This window comes from Delphinus delphis, chromosome 4 (assembly GCF_949987515.2).
Source record: "Delphinus delphis chromosome 4, mDelDel1.2, whole genome shotgun sequence".
Classification (NCBI taxonomy): Eukaryota; Metazoa; Chordata; class Mammalia; order Artiodactyla; family Delphinidae; genus Delphinus; species Delphinus delphis.
In genome coordinates this window covers 1,590,820-1,606,699 of record NC_082686.1, presented here as the reverse complement: position 1 = coordinate 1,606,699, position 15,880 = coordinate 1,590,820, and the positions used below count along the sequence as shown (strand labels likewise).

The 15,880-nt window shown below is 54.6% G+C and overlaps 1 protein-coding gene across 3 annotated transcripts; it reads right to left on the bottom strand.

Annotated features, from left to right (window-relative positions):
- Positions 1-829: 829 nt before the first annotated feature.
- SUMO3 (small ubiquitin like modifier 3) lies at positions 830-13,331 on the bottom strand. 3 transcript variants are annotated; one of them, XM_060010225.1, is made up of 5 exons: positions 13,218-13,323; positions 12,190-12,423; positions 8,443-8,571; positions 4,806-4,877; positions 830-3,838 (listed from the first exon to the last, which is right to left on the bottom strand). In XM_060010225.1, the coding sequence occupies exons 2-5, from the start codon at positions 12,322-12,324 to the stop codon at positions 3,704-3,706; spliced, it is 471 nt and encodes a 156-aa protein (XP_059866208.1). In that variant the 5' UTR covers positions 12,325-12,423; positions 13,218-13,323; the 3' UTR covers positions 830-3,703. The 3 variants fall into 3 exon arrangements, with proteins under 3 accessions (XP_059866208.1, XP_059866211.1, XP_059866210.1); XM_060010228.1 differs by lacking the exon at positions 12,190-12,423 and having other exon boundaries at positions 13,218-13,331; XM_060010227.1 differs by lacking the exons at positions 12,190-12,423; positions 13,218-13,323 and having other exon boundaries at positions 8,443-8,700.
- Between the last annotated feature and the right edge of the window lie 2,549 nt (positions 13,332-15,880).

Here is a 15,880-nt window from a genome sequence, read left to right as displayed (position 1 = left end):
TGGTGCCCCGGTGGCTACCCTCACACCGCTTTAGGTTTGAAAAAGTGAGATTGGCGATTGTGGCGGTTTTATGCCGTGTCGGTGTGGTTCTGGATTCCACTCGGCCAAGAGAGGAGCTTTGGGAGCTCGAGGTGGGAGCAGAGCAGCGGCCAGACCCCTCCCTCACCCCAGGTGTGGATGGGCTCCCCTCCCAACCGCCAGCCTGCTGACCAGCAGCTCCCAGAGGCAGCGGGTCCAGACTTCCCCACGGCCCCCTTGGCAGTCCCCCAGGCCACTGCTTCAGGAGGCCAGCAAGGGGCCATACACCGCCCCCCCCCCCCCGCCCCCGCTGCTGCTCTGGCTTCTCCACTGAGTAATGTGCATCGGGTAACTAGACTGGCGAGTCTTTTTTTCGTAACATTCATGGTGGTTCTACTGACTGGCCCACTGATCTATCTGTTGATCTATTTATTTATGCCTCTTAGAACCCCATTCTTACTTCAGAGAAAGTCAGCACATTTAGTGCTTTGTGGCAAGGATACATGCACCTTTTAAAAAAGAAAAGTTTTTATCTTCACAACACATATCCAACGTACTCCTCTACAGAATTTCTATGTAATGTCCTGTATAATTCTTTAGCACAGTACACAACTTATCTGTCTCCTGTCACCAGAAACATGTCCCATGAGGGCAGGGTGTTCTCTTCTCGTGTGTTCCAGGATGCAGCCTCAGTACCTGGACGTGGCAGGAGGTATCTGTCGAGTTGAATAAAATTAAACAATTCGCACAAACCTCACAATGGCGCATATTTTGCGGCAGAGGTGTCACAAGAATTCAGTCTGACACTGTCTTTTCAAATGACCATGGTGATTTATAAAAACAACACAGTACTTTTAGACAGTTCCAAAGAGTAATGGATTTGCACAAATACTCATGCGCTTCACCTGTTCAAGCAGTTGCCCTCTCTGCAATCAGACCACACCCCACCCCCCAAGCCGGTCAGGGGTCAGAGGGTGTGGTTCCCATGGAGACTGAAGGAAAACCCCACTTGGTCACCTAAAGGAAGTGTGGGTGATGAAAAGCATTGTCATCAACGTTATGAGGCTCAGACAACAGCACCTGTCAGATGCTGGGTCTTTTCTTAGCTGCGTCCACGTCTGTGTCACTGCTGTCTTTGTCACATCATTTTCCTGTTGTAGAGCAGTGTGTGTATTCACAGCTTGTACCAGGATTAGTTTCAAGTGACAAAAGCCCAAAATATGAGGTGCTCAACGTAACAGAAGGCTCTCACCTCACTGGCTGGTGGGACGGCCTCCCCTTCAGGGGAGCAGGCCCCCTCCACACGTCTCCTCTGAGATTCAAGTGTAACTGGGCACCCTGTATTTTATTCACTCAGTCTGGGGCAACTCTCTGCTCGGTCAGTCGGTCCTGGTATCCCCAGGGTTCTGAGTAGCAGGTGTGTGATATCAATACCTAGAGGCTTTGGTCCACTGGACAGGCCAGCAAGTTCAAGATAAACTGGTTTCTCTGGGAACTGGCGTTCTGAGGTACAAGAAGGATCTGCCTTTCGCAGCTCCTTCCGTGGAACCTGTGTCGTGGCAGAGCCAGTATTAACACACGCTTCCCCACCTGTGCTGTGCAGCACAGCCAGGCTGGCACCGCCCGTGCGCCTGGAACTGAGGGGTCCTGGGACGTGGGACTTGCGGTACCGGAACTGAGACGGTGCCGGCTGGGACCCAGGGCACCACCAACAGCATCAATAGGGCCTGTCTCCTACTGAGGCATCAATTTAACCCAAAGCTTCTGGGAGTTGGGTTTGGGTAACAATATTTTAAAAACGTCGATATCAACAGATTATTCCGAATGCACAATCTGCACACATTTCTAAGATAAAAGACAACCTCCAGGACGTTGCCTGCTCTTCGGTCAGGCAGCATTGTTCTAAGCTCCCAAGGATACAGCGCTGCTCCTAACCTAAGGCACCCCGGCGTGTCCCTCTCGGCACAAGTGCAGGGGCTGCCCTGTCGGGCTTCGCCACCCGCCGCGGCATCTGGCACACGACCCAGTCGCTGTGCTGCACCTTCACCTCCTGCCGCTGCTGTAAGTGAATCAAGTGCTCCACTACCCGGCTGCCCTTGACCTTTCAACTTGCGCTTACCTCACCTGATGCACCCTGGTGCTGTCACAGCGTGGCACGCAGGGAAGTTCTCAAATTAGTGCCAACTCGCTTCCGTTTCAAACCGATGAGTGAGTAGCTTGTCAACTGCACCAAGGAAAAGTCTTATACTCAAACACCAAAAATATCGAGAAGCCCAGAGTAACGGCGACCCTCGACCCAGGACACCCAGGAGAGGACAGAGGAGAGTTCTGAGGGTGAGGGGGTGTCCTCGGCAGGAGACGCCACCCGCCTGGGAAGCCTGCGCGGGCGCAGGAAGGGGGGCAGCGGTGAACCGGCCTTTAGATCGAAGTCTGAGTGGCCTCGCTGGAGGGTCGCTGCAAATACTGAACATGACACAACGCCCAAGCTCCGTACGCAGTGCTGGATACAAGCCGAGAGACAGAATACCAAACTCTATTTACTGTCGACAGTAGTAAAGGACGACAAATAACGTACAAACGGGAATAAACACAACAGAGCCAGCAGACATCCCACCCGCGCCCGAAGAGCAAAATACAAAGGAAAAGCAGACATCTTCAGCGAGATGCCAGCCAGACAAGAGAGGATGGTGGTCGCGCTGCCCAGGTGACCCGAACAAGCAATGCCGGGCCATCCGGCGGCAGTGAGTCCACACACAAGCGCAACAGGACAACTATCGGAGTTTAACCAGGACAGACCCCAAATGCTTCACAGAACTGAAATCACATGTAACACGTAAACTCCATACCAACTTGGGGAGCAGAGCACAGTCCATGGGGAGACCCCGGAGCCGTCTTTCACTCGTAACCACACTTTGAAGCAGCTCTTTTACACAAAAACGTTCATTGCAAAATCAGCAATACTCAACCTTCCTTTTTTATATACAGACTGTCATTCATCAGAAGCAAATACCGGAAGAAATCTGAGGCCCCGGCACTATTACCAGGTGAGACGTGTGGGAATTACTTTTTTCTCTGTTAAGGAAAAGGGGAAAAGCCAACTTTCACTGCCCCTGAACAGCATCACTGGCCATGGGTGGCGATGGGTCCTGGGCCCCAGGCCCCACGCGGGGCCACATTACTGAAGAACTTCTTACCTTTTAAGAAACATTCCAGTATTTTCCCTTCAACTTTACTGTATTCTGACAAAGCTCACACTTGTAATATTTAGCATTAAAAAGACCTGTGCCAGCAAGATAAGTGAAAGTTTGTCTCCCATCCCGACTGTGTCCCCAAAACTCACCCCACGGAAACACCCCCAGAGCAGTGACGTGAGTTCTCTACATGACTGGAATGGGTAGGGGCCAGTACCTGGGGTAAGAGCCCCACCTAGACGGAAAGTGGGCACTCGGGCCACAGGTTTGGGGGAAATGTCATAGGAGGGAGGAAAAACAAAAATGAAAGTAAAAACAAAACCAAAACCCCTCGCCATGCATTTTACCCAAACAGAGGTACCGGGGTGATGGGCCGGGGGAAGCCGTGGACATCCCCGCGGCCGCACTGAAGTACATCAGAGAGCAAAGTCCTTCTGGGGAATGTCCTCGGTGTCTGAGCCTCCCTGGTGCGGGCATGGTCACACCTTCACTGTTCAATAGCGAACACGAGCACAGTGACACGAGGGGACGGTGGCTCTAGGGGCTGCACCCCAGAGGCAGCTGGCCGCCCCGGACCCCCCCGTCTGCTGCTGGAACACGTCGATGGTGTCTTCGTCCTCCATCTCCAGCTGCAGGCACAGAGGGGGCAGTGAGTATCCTCACGTCACAGGAAGGGGTCCCACCCCGCTGAGCACCAGGGTCTTGGAGCTGCCCCCGCCCACGCCAGGGACACCACCCTGAGGTGCCTGAGCCCCGAGCCTGCCGTCGGTGGGCACCCGGGGACAGAGGCTGAGCTGTGGATTTCCAACAAGCCCGCTTACTCCCCAAGCCTCCCCTAACAAAGGAACGGTCAACATTAGGGACTTGACCCGATAGAAACACTAAGTCCTGTTACAAATAAACAAGTCTCTATAAAGTTTTACTGAAAAGTACAAACCGGCTAACGTTGCAGACCCAGTATCCAGGCTACAAGTGGGTGGTGACCGCACGTGCCCGGCTCACCTGGAGCCTGCAGACGGCGGCGGGCATGGGCAGGCCCAGGCCTCGTCCCTGTCTCTGGACCACCTCCGCCAGGCACCCAACCCTCCTGGTCCCTCTCCCAACACAGAAGAGGCTGACAAAGGACATCTTCCTCATTCAAAAACTGAACCTCAAAATTACAAAGTCAAATGATCTAATAATGAAAGCCATTAAGAAAATGTAGGGACTTCCCTGGAGGTCGAGTGGTTAGGACTCCACGCTTCCACTGCAGGGGACACAGGTTCGATCCCTGCTCGGGGAAATGAGACCCCACATGCCACAGAGCACAGCCAAAAAAACAATTTTTTTTGATAAATAAATAAAAGGTAAGGTGGGTATTCCCTGGTGGTCCAGTGGTTAGGACTCTGCATTTCCACTACCGAGGGCCCAGGTTTGGGGAACTAGGATCCCACAAGCCACTTGGTGTGGCAAAAAAAAAAAAAACAGAAAGAAAATGTAAGGTATTCTTTCTATGTGAGAAGCAATCGGTGCCTCTCAAATGCAAGTATTCCAAATGGAAGTTATGAAAGGCAGATCGGAAGAAGCCCTCAAGTATAGACAGGGCGGCTTTCCTACCTGTGCTGGGGTGTCTGTTTCATTAATTGGTTGTCCATCAAACCTGAATCGAATCTGTCTCATTGACAAGCCCTGAAAAGAAAAAGCAATCATCATTAAACATTTTCAGCTAACACATTAATTCAAAAAGAATCACACATTTGGGGCTTCCCTGGTGGCTCAGCGGTTGAGAGTCCGCCTGCCGATGCAGAGGACGCGGGTTCGTGCCCCGGTCCGGGAAGATCCCGCATGCCACGGAGCAGCTGGGCCCGTGAGCCATGGCCGCTGGGCCTGCGCGTCTGGGTCCTGTGCTCCGCAGCGGGAGGGGCCACAGCAGTGAGAGGCCCGCGTACCGCAAAAAAAAAAAAAAAAGAATCACACATTTATGTGGAAACACGAGATTTCTGAATATACGGATTCAGGACGCAGTTGACTGTGAAGCCTCGCCAGCGGGGCTGCAGCCTAGTTCATGCGATGCTCCCAGAACAGCCTTTCAGACATTGCCGTTCTAGCACCTTCTAGCTCCTGGGCTCCACCCTCATCCATCCCTCTCGCTTCCCTCCAGGTGCCGAGCAGAATTTCGACACCTTTGGCACCATCACTTCCTCCCCTTTAAACAATTCTCAGAAACAGGTCAGGCGACCCTGAGGCATGTGATGAGCAGCCTGCCTGAAGCTGGGAAGCGGCCCTTCTGCCTCCTGAGGGAACAGCTGCACGTGGTCGGGGGCACAGCCAGTTCTTCAGGACAGACAGGATTAAAACACCCGTCTCTGCTCCCTCCTGAAACCTACTGATGTGACATAAAGAAACAAGAAAAGGCATAAACAAGGACAAAGAAAACAGGAGAGGGGCCAGGCCAGCAGACAAAGGGCATCACCTCCAGGCTGGAAGCTACAGGGCTGTGGACCCTAGACCCCAAGGTCAGGATGCGGTGCGCTGGGGGGCAGGGGGGCGGACAAGAGCCCCGAGAGGGGCAGGGGCCAGGCACACAGGTGTAAGAGGCAGCGATGCAGCTGATGTGGGATGACTGATGGAAAGTCCATATCCGACTCCCAAAGCAGGGCCCCCAACCCCAAGGTCGGGCACTGTCCCTCCCACGGGCAGAAGGTCCCCGTTCTGGAGAGGTGGACTCAGAGCCCTGGGCCGGGGACACAGGCACAAACGGGGCAGTGACAGGTGGCCGGCGGAGGCAGGCGAGTGACGCCCAGTACACCCGGCGCCCCGCCGAGCTGCTCCTCCCGGCCGCCGCGCTCCCAGGGCACAGGCGGGAGCCTGAGGGCCACTCCGGGGAGACTTAAAGACTCACAGATTGCAACACTGGGACCCCCAGAGAACACCCACCCGGGCAGGCCGCCCCGCGACAACATGCGGGCCCCGTCCACACACCAGGTGTACAGCTTTCCACCAGCTTTTTAGTGCTTCGTGCTTAAATACGAGCCGTCACCCAGGGAGAGAGGACAGTTAAGGAAAGACCAATGTGTGAGGAGTCAAAGCAAAGAAGAAAGAAAGGGACGAGGAGGGCACGGGGAGGAAGGATCAGAGCTCGCCGGGACGCGTGCGCACACACGCACGCACGCAAAGACGTGCAGAGACACAGCCGCGCGTGCACACGCACGTGCACAGATGCATACACACACCTGAAGCTCTTAGGGAGATAGAAAACAACAGAAAGTTCCCCTGGGGAAAAAGGAGCCTCAGAAAACGGGAAAGAACAAGAATTTTTTTTTTTTTTTTTTTTTTGCGGTACGCGGGCCTCTCTCTGCTGTGGCCTCTCCCGTTGCGGAGCACAGGCTCCGGATGCGCAGGCTCAGCGGCCATGGCTCATGGGCCCAGCCGCTCCGCGGCACGTGGGATCTTCCCGGACCGGGGCACGAACCCGTGTCCCCTGCATCGGCAGGCGGACTCTCAACCACTGCGCCACCGGGGAAGCCCAGAACGAGAACTTTTAAAAATCAGAAATCATGACAGAAACAAGACCGTCCATAAAAAGTGGGAACATGAAGTTGAGAAAACCTCCCAGAACAGAGGCCAATAGCAACAAAACCCAATGCACGATGGGAGGAAATACTCCAGCTGAACACACCGGGAGCAGGTAACTGCAAGCCGGACGGGAATTCCAGTGAAGAGGGACACAAATTACCAAAGAACTAACAGAAGGTCTAGTTCCTGAACTAAAATGAGTTTCTAGACCGAAAAGGCCCAGAATGTGCCCAGAAGAGTCAATGGTAACACCGCCTCAAAGCACGCAAACAAGGTCCCAAAAGCTATCAGAGATAAACCAAGCCGCAAACAGAGGAGAGAGAATGAGAATGCCATTGAACTTTCCACACCAGCGTTGGAAACTAGACGAAAACGATGCAATAGCTCCAAGAAAAGAAAATGAACTGCAACCTACGTGCACTCAAACATTCAATCGTGAAGGTTTATGAAGCAAATCACTTTCCGACGTGCAGTAGTTTTCACACCCTTTCTGCGCAAGATACTGGAAGATATGCTCCATCGAAACAGGGGCAGAAGATTAATCCAGAAAATACACAGGAGGAGGCTCTGGGATGATGGCTGAGCAGCAGTCCAGGTGGGGCAGGGAGGGAGGGGCCCTGGGAGGGACCATGGGAAAGCAAAAGGCCCAGGAACGTGGCGGACGGTGCAGCACGATGGGAAATTCAGGGCATAAATTAACAAGGGGCCCCCAGAAAATGACACACACAACCACCACCAGACCAGGAGAAACAGGACTCAGACAAGAGCCAGAAATCTTCACAGGCCGCTGTGTGGCTCAGGGCTGGCGCTGCCCCAGTCAGGACAGAAGCAGGAGATTCCAGAGCGATGGGCTGGAGTCCAGGGAAGGAGCCGTGTGCAAGCGCGGGCGGTGGATGTGTGGATGGCAGGCCAGAGCTGAAGACCCACCTTTCACAGGCGAAAAAAAATCTCCAAAATCAAAGAACGTGAAGAAATAGAAGTGCAAGCATATTTACCAAAGAAAAGTGAAAAAAAAAGTTGGAGTTGAAAGTGATCTCCTCCGAGGAGCAAGCTCTGAAAAGTGGGGAGAAGAAGAGTTAGGCGTGGAGCTGTTTTAGGGTGTTTGTAATAATAACAACAGAAAGCCCAAGGCAAGGATTTATCAAAGCCAAGAACGGAAACTAACAAAGGTCCAGTATTTCCGAAGTATCCTGAGAAAAGCTGCCTCACCTGAAAGGACAGGCTCAGGGGGAGAGACGGGGCAGGAGCATCAGAGAGCACAAGGGGACCGAGGGGCCCAAGAGCACAGTCACACGCACACGTAACACACACTCCACACTCCGCGCGGTCAGTCTCTCTGGTCACCGTGGGAGGACATACGAGCACGGGCTCCTTATTTTGAAATGTAGTAAACCAAGGGCAAGAATCAAGCATCGTCTGGAAACTGAACTGTGTCGAGGGCAGTGGCTCCACAGACACAGAGGTGGAGGGATGAAATACCCGGCGAAGCCGCCACTCCGATCCCAGCAGCGCCACGAGGACATCACCAGACATCCACCCCTGACCGGGGACGACCGGGTGGCTCAAGAGGGAGTGACCGGCCAGCCTGGAGGGGCCAGGCGGAGGGGAGCACCTCCGGGGAGGTGTGCACACACAGAGACACACACAGGCGCGCGCGCTCCGGGGCCCCTCCCCGCACCTGGCGCTCGCAGTAGGCCTTCATCAGCTTGCTGAGCGGCGTGTGCCTCTTGATCTTGAACTGGACGACGGAGCCGTCCTGCCCCGCCACCTTCAGGTTGATGTGGCCGTTCTCCGTCTTCACTCCCTCCTGCAAAGAGACGTGAATCTCGGCCTCCAGCCCGTCGCCCCACAAACACCACTTTAAAGGCAAAGTGTTTGCGTGGCTGCTGGCCTTTTTTGAAGTCATGAAAACCAAGCTACTTCTTAAAATTCCCCAGCAATTGGGTCACTCGTGTGATTGCTTGATTTCTACACAGAACTTACTTTTCACTTCTACTTGCTGGGTCAGGAAATGCCCTGCCAATCTAGTGTTTCCACAGACTGTCAATTCAAGGGGGAAAGCCTGCTCAGTAGATCCAGAAAACAATGGAGAGAAAATCCATCTTTGCTCTAAGATCGCTCTCATGAGACTAGGAACCACACGTACGCACAGGTGATTTATACTTACGCACGCGGATGAATGAGACCCAACGACAGATGTTTCCAGCCGGGAAAGCGGGGTGCGAGTGGCTTGGGGTGCAGATGGCCCACAGCTTCCCTGCTCGCCACTAGGGAGGGCCACCCTCAAGTCCGTTCTGTGCCACCAGTCCCACCTGGACGGGGTCCCCGCCATATTCTATCCTGACATGATCCCGTAGCGGGGGTCTCTGGCCCCTGGAAACTACTGGAAGTTGATGCAAGAAGCTCGTGTTCAGAGCAGAGGCTCGGCCTGAGAGCACCGCTGGGGGAGACGGGAGTTGTTTACTTTTTAACAAAATGATGAAGCTGACCCCTGAGTCAATCTGCAGACGAGTTTGGATGGAGACCAAAGCGGGTCTGTACGCTGTCCAGCCACATGCTCTCGTCCTCCTCCTGAGGCTCCGGCAGGTCCGGCCGCCGCGGGCTCTCTGCTCCTTCCCTGCTTCTTCCCCTTCCTCCCCCAGGAACCCACTCCCTGCCGCCATTTCCCTGCCTCACGCCTCCCTGCCTCACGGAGGGGGAGAGGAAGGAGGCCACTCAGCACTCTGGCCCCTGGGGACCCCAGTAGGTGAGCTCGGGCTGGCCCGAGAAGTGACCCCAGGAGGCGAGACTCCGGCAAGGAGCCTCCTCTGATGGAGCTGGGGCCCCATGATCACTCCCCAGAGACCGAGGATGCAGTTGCTTTTCCATGTTTTTCAAATAAACGTTTTATTTTGGAATAAGCTTACATTTCCAGAAAAGTTGCAATACCGAGGCACAGTGCGCTCCTACACCAGCCCCGCCCCTGTTAACATCTCACGTACTGCAGTGCCCATCACGCCCAAGAAACCGACACTGGCTCGCCGCTGGCAACGGGACCGCGAGCTCTGCTGTATTTCACCAGGTTTTCCGCTAACACCCTTTTCTGTTCCAGGATCCAATCCGGGATACCACCTTGCATTTGCAGATAAGATTTCCTTTGCATTTATTCATCGTGTTAAAATGCACATAAAAGTTACCACCTTAACCATTTCCAAGCGTACAGTTCAGTAGTATAAAATACAACCATTGCCACCATCCACCTCTACAACTCTTTTCATCTTGCAAAACCGAAACTCTGTCCCCACTGAACACTAACTCCTCCCCCTCCAGCCCCTGGCCCCCACTGCTCTTCTGCCCCTATGAATCTGACTCCCCCAGGGACCTCCTGTAAGTGGAATCACACAGTATTTGTCCTTTTGTGACTGGCTTGTGTCACTCAGCATAATGTCTTCAAGGTTCATCCCTGTTGCAGCATGTGTTTAGGAAATCCTAAGAGGATTTCCTTCCTTTTCAGGCCTGAATAATATGCTATTGCTATTGTGTGCACAGACCAAGTTGTGCGTGTCCATTCGTCCATGGACCAACTGACACTTGGGTTCTTCCACAATTTTAGCTATTGTCAGTAAAGCTGCTATGAACATGGGTGCACAAATATCTCTTTGAGGCGCTGTGTTCAATCATTTTGGGTCTATATCCAGAAGCAGAGTTTCTGGATCATATGGTAATTCTACTTTTAACTTTTTGAGGAATTCCCATACTCTCTTCCACAGCAGCTGCACCACTCTACATTCCCACCACCAATTGCAACTTCTCCTCGCCAACACTTGTTTTCTCTTCTGTTTTTTGGAAGCAGCAATCCTAATGGGTGAGGTGATATCTCACTGTAGTTTTGACTTGCATTTGCCTGATAATCAGTGATGTTGAGCATCTTTGCATGGGCTTCTTGGCCATTGGTATGTCTTCTTCGGAGAAATGTCTATCCAAGTTTTTTTGCTCATTTCTGCATCAGGTTGCTTGTTTCTTGCTGTTGAGCTTTAGGAGTTCTCTATATATTCTGGATACTGATCCTTTATCAGACATACGATGTGGAAGGAAAATCAAAATGGAGTCAGTGTTGCTCAGAGAGCCTCTCAAACAGAGCCAGGAGGCCACTGAGGACGGACCTTACGCTCCTCTCAGCCCGGACGGAATCTGACCCTGTGACCACGTCCTGTCCTGATGAAGGCATCCAGGACACCTGCCAGAAACTCAAGATACCTGTGGGACCCAGACCCTAAAACAACTCGTGACAGCCATCCCTTAAGGACAAATATTTCCTTTCTTGCGTCAGAACTCAGCCTCGTGGCTTTCGCCTTTATTATAAAGCCCCTGATTCTTTCTCTTCCTCGGAAAGCTCTTTCGGTTTTACCCAAATCTGTGTCTCCCAAGCTGCAATTCTTAACACCCCAAATAAACTCTTTTCTTATCTGCAGCCTCCTGCAGTTCTCTTTTTGGTTGATAGTGATTTGAAAATGTCTTCTCCCCTTCTGTGGGTTGGCTTTTTACTCTGTTCAGTGTCTTTTGATGTACAAAATTTTTTAATTTTCATGAGTCTAGTTTATTTTTTTCATGTTACCTGTGCCTTTGGTGTCATATCCGAGAAATCATCACCAAGTCCAATGTCATGGAGCTTCTGTCCTATGTTTTCTCCTAAAAGTTTTATTGTTTTAGGTCTTACGTTTAAGTCCTCGAACGATCTTGACTTAATTTTTGCATACGGCGTTAAAAAAGGTCCAACTTCATTCTTTTGCACGTGGATAGAGGATGCATTTGCTTTTTTGATGAAACAATATGGGTGTGTTCAAAACAAAGGGACACTGGGGCCAGAACACAAAACAAACAGAAAGAGGGCAGACCAGGCAGAGAAAGACACCAAGAGCACACGGCCTGGCCCAGACCCCTGGAGAATCCCTAACAAACAAAGGAACTTAGAAGAGAGGAGGGGCGGGGAGGGGAACCTAAACACCAGAACCACAGTTCACGCTGTCAGTCCCCTGCCTGTGCTCTCGAGGGGAGGCAAACTGTCTTTCCCAACTGATCCACAAGGTTTTCTTTCTGCCAAGATGGCCTGGGAGTGTACCTCCTACCCTCTCCTCTCCAGGTCCAGAGGAAGGAGTGGCTCCAGGTAGGGAGCAGTGCCCAGCAGGCACAGTGGGCACTGGTGGGGCATGAGGCCCAACCATCCAGTTGCCTTGAGAGTAGTTAAAACAAGTTGATTCTACTGAATTGGGCCTTGGACGTTGACCACGTGGGAGAGTTAAGTTTAAACACACTGAAGGGATGGTACTGTGTGTATTTCGTTGCCTATAAACTACAGTAAGAGGAGGCCACCTAGAAATCATAAAGAAAGGGCATTTACATCTGGCCTCCCCAAGTGTGAAAAAAGCAAAGGCAATTCCAACTGCACCTGGAGGGAGGACGCTCCTGGAGGGTGGCTTTTTCTCACAGGAGAGGGCAGCTTCCACCGGAGCCCCACCGTGTGATCCCGACCAGGGAGGGGCTCCGCGACCAGGGGCCCCAACTTCAGCTCAACCTCCAGCATCAGCGGGGTCGGCGGGAGCCTGCACGCAAAGCAATGCGCAGCAGATGGTCCACTTCAAAAAGACAGACCCCAAGAGTGCAGACGAAGAGCTCCAGAAACCTGTTTTTAAGACTAGTTAGCACAACCGCGGGCCTTCGCGAGGACTGCTGTGCAGGGCACCAGCGTGCGGAGCGCGCGCCGCAGAGCCCGGTGCGCAGGGCGTGGCGCACACCGGGTGACAGCGACGGGAGGTGGGCGCACACCCTGGGGGCGGCAATGCGTCCAGACAGGTCCGGCCTCTCAGAGCCCCTGCCCAGCCTGCGCCCTCTCGGCGCTCCGCAGTGAGGACTGAGGAGGGGGCCCCGCGCACGCGGGACAGTAGGGCCCAGGCCGGCCCGGACCGTGGGTTCCCGCGTAAGAGGCGTAGTGGGGGTGGGTCCCGGCGAGGGAAGAGGTCCTGGGGAGAGGCGGTCCCAGAGAGGGACTGGGGACGGGGTTGCGATGTCAGCGGAGGGAGAGGGTCGCAGCCAGGGAGGCCGGGCTAGAGGCGCCCGCTCTTCGGGACTCGGCCCACCGGAGGGGTGGAGCTCGGACCGCGGAGGAGGAGTCTGGGCGGAGGGAGCCGGGGGGCGGGGCCCGGTCAGGGGCGGAGCTCGAGGGCGGGGCGGCCCCGGGGGCGGGGCCTGGGCGGAGGGCGGGACTGCGGGGGAGGGGAGACTAGCGGAGCCGGGCGGTGCGGGGAGGAGGGGCTGGGGGTGGAGAGGGGAGTGGGGAAGGAAGGCGGGGAGGCCTGCCGGCGCCGCTGGGCCTGGGCCCCGGAGGCCGGCGGCGGAGGGCGGCAGGGTCCGGGGCACGGGGTCGGCGCGGGCGGGGGGGCCGAGTCCGGGGCCCGGCCCGCGCCCGCCGGCCCTTACCTTGGGCTTCTCCTCGGACATGGCTGCGCGCGGCGGGCGGCGGGGCAATAGACAGCGCCGAGCGGGCGACTCACGCTCTCGGCCCGCCGCTCTCCCGCCGCAGCTGCTCGCGGGGCCGCGCTTTGCCCCCAAATCCCCGCGCGCAGGTTGGCCGGCGCGGGTCACGCGGTGGGGCGCGCGTGCACGAGGCGCGCTCCCGGGCGTTGGGCGCGTGCCCGGCCGGCCGAGGTTCCTGGCAGTTTCAAATGCGTCAGCTGGCTGGACCCGCGCAGTCCGGCGTCCGTACTTCGGGGGGCGCGCTGGAAGCCGCGGGAACACAGGGCACCTAGGGTCTTGGGGCACGGGGGGAGCTGTGTGGGTGGGACGTGCTGGGACCCCAAGGGTGCACGGAGAGCCAGGCCATCAGCCCTACAGGTGCGGGGTCGGGGGCAGGCCTGACACATTATCTTGGCGCCTGAGAATGGCCCGCCCGTCCCCCGAACTGGCCCCTCACCTACCGCATCTCCACCAGCTGAGGCCGGGTGTATCCACTGGCTTCCTCTGTGATGAGTGCGTCTCACAGGGAAACAAGGAAAATAAAGCCAGCCGGGTGAACTACCTCCAGTGGCCCCGGTGGACGTGCGTGAGAGAGAGCTGCCCCGGGGACGACCCCAGGTCTAGGAAAGGCTCGGTTCACCTTCACAGAGGAGCCAAGTGTCCTGAGGAAGTGGGGGTGAAGGAAGAAGGCCTACCAGGCTGACCCACCGGGCAGCTCCGTCCACTAAGGACACACGGCACGTGTTCATTCAGTGAGGCCGCACAAGCTCCAGCTGCTTCCACCCAGAGCTCCCAGCGGACCGAGGCCTAAACGGGGCTTTTCTAGGAGGGGGTCAGGGAGGTGGAAAGTCTCCCACTCCGTCCACTTCTCAGTCTGCGCTTAGCCAGGCCGACTCTGTGCGGCTCCTTTGTCTCCCCTTGTCCAGCCCCCTTTGGGGCCTTCCGAGCCCAGCCAGTGGCAGCTGAGCATCTGGGGAAGACAGCGACCTAGCCCACTGGGTTCAGCTCATTTCCTGTTAACACTGAAAGGCCATAGAGCCAAGTTTTCACGGGCCTTAATTTCACAAACCAATTTTGACGCTTCAGAATTCACTTCCTGGGCTAGAGGCACCATTTAGGAGAGGGGAATGGGGCCCCCAGAATGGAGCTGCCATGTCACAGGCTGACGAAGTCTGTCCATTGAAAGTTCTGGTCAGAGCCGACCTCCGTCTCAGCCGGGTCCAAGGGTTTGGTCTCCTTCACCCTGGACTGTGGTGCCTCTAGCAGGGCATCCCCAGTCACAGTGGCCAGCTCGAGCTGTGCTTCCTGGAGAGGGGAGTCTCCAGGAACTGGCCCCTTCCAGGACAGAGGTGGACAATGGGAACCACCACCACCACCCCAAGATTATCGGCTGTGGTGTAACTTCAGGTAGGCAGAGCTTGGACCCATCATCCATCATCGACTCTAAGACGTCAGCAATTATAAAACATTGTTTGATTTGTTTTTGCGGTACGCGGGCCTCTCACTGTTGTAGCCTCTCCCGTTGCAGAGCACAGGCTCCGGACGCGCAGGCTCACGGGCCCAGCCGCTCCGCGGCATGTGGGATCCTCCCGGACCGGGGCACGAACCCGTGTCTCCTGCATCGGCAGGCGGACTCTCAACCACTGCGCCACCAGGGAAGCCCAAACATTGTTTTATTTAACACACACATTAAACTATGACAGGTTATGGATGCAAGCCACCCCAATTAGAGTTGATGAAGTACAGTATCTAAATGTGTTACAAGAAGGAATTAAACTGTGGTTGATTCATATAGCGAAAGGCTAAGCCACTATTAAATGTGTAAAAAGAAAGAGTAGTTGACGACAGTAAAAGATGCTCACACGTTATGTGTTTTTTTTAAAGCAAATTATAAAACTATTATGGTTTTGAACAACAAGAAAATCTGTATAAAATATTTTGAAGACACCCGATAACTGCCAAAACAGAGAAGACTTTCTTGAGGAGCGAAGATCCCAGAAAGAAGGGACGCGGTTTTCCTTTTGAGATATTTAGCGATTAGTATGATGTTTTAGTCAGCTCAGCAGCCGTAACAAAATACCACAGACTGGGCAGCTTAAACATTCTCTCACAGTTCTGGAGGCTGGAAGTCCAAGATCAAGGTGTGGGCAGTATGGGTATCTCCTGAGGCCTCTCTCCTTGGCTTGTAGATGGCCGCCATCTCCCCGTGTCCTCGCATGGCTTTCCTCTGTGCGTGCAGGGGAGGGGGAGAGGGAGCGGGAGGGAGGGAGACACACAGTGCAGTCCCTAATATGTGCAGCACACAAGAAGCTGAGACACTGAGCACAGCTTTTGAGTCTCATAGGATGGGGAGACAATGATTGGGCAGGACCGACTGCAAGATAAACTGGTCGGGGGGCTTTGATAATAACCTGGACCTTCAGCTGGAACACTGAAACCTACAACAAAGGAGTGAGGCTGAGGTGCAGATCAATCCTCACAGACTGAAACCCAGCATCCCAACGGCTCACTCCCAAATTGCACCAAGCTGACCTGCTCTCCTTCCCGTTGCCAGCCTGAAGCCAAAGGAAACCTCTGGAGGACAGCAGCATCAGCTGGGCCTCAGGTTAACTAAAACATCTTCACAG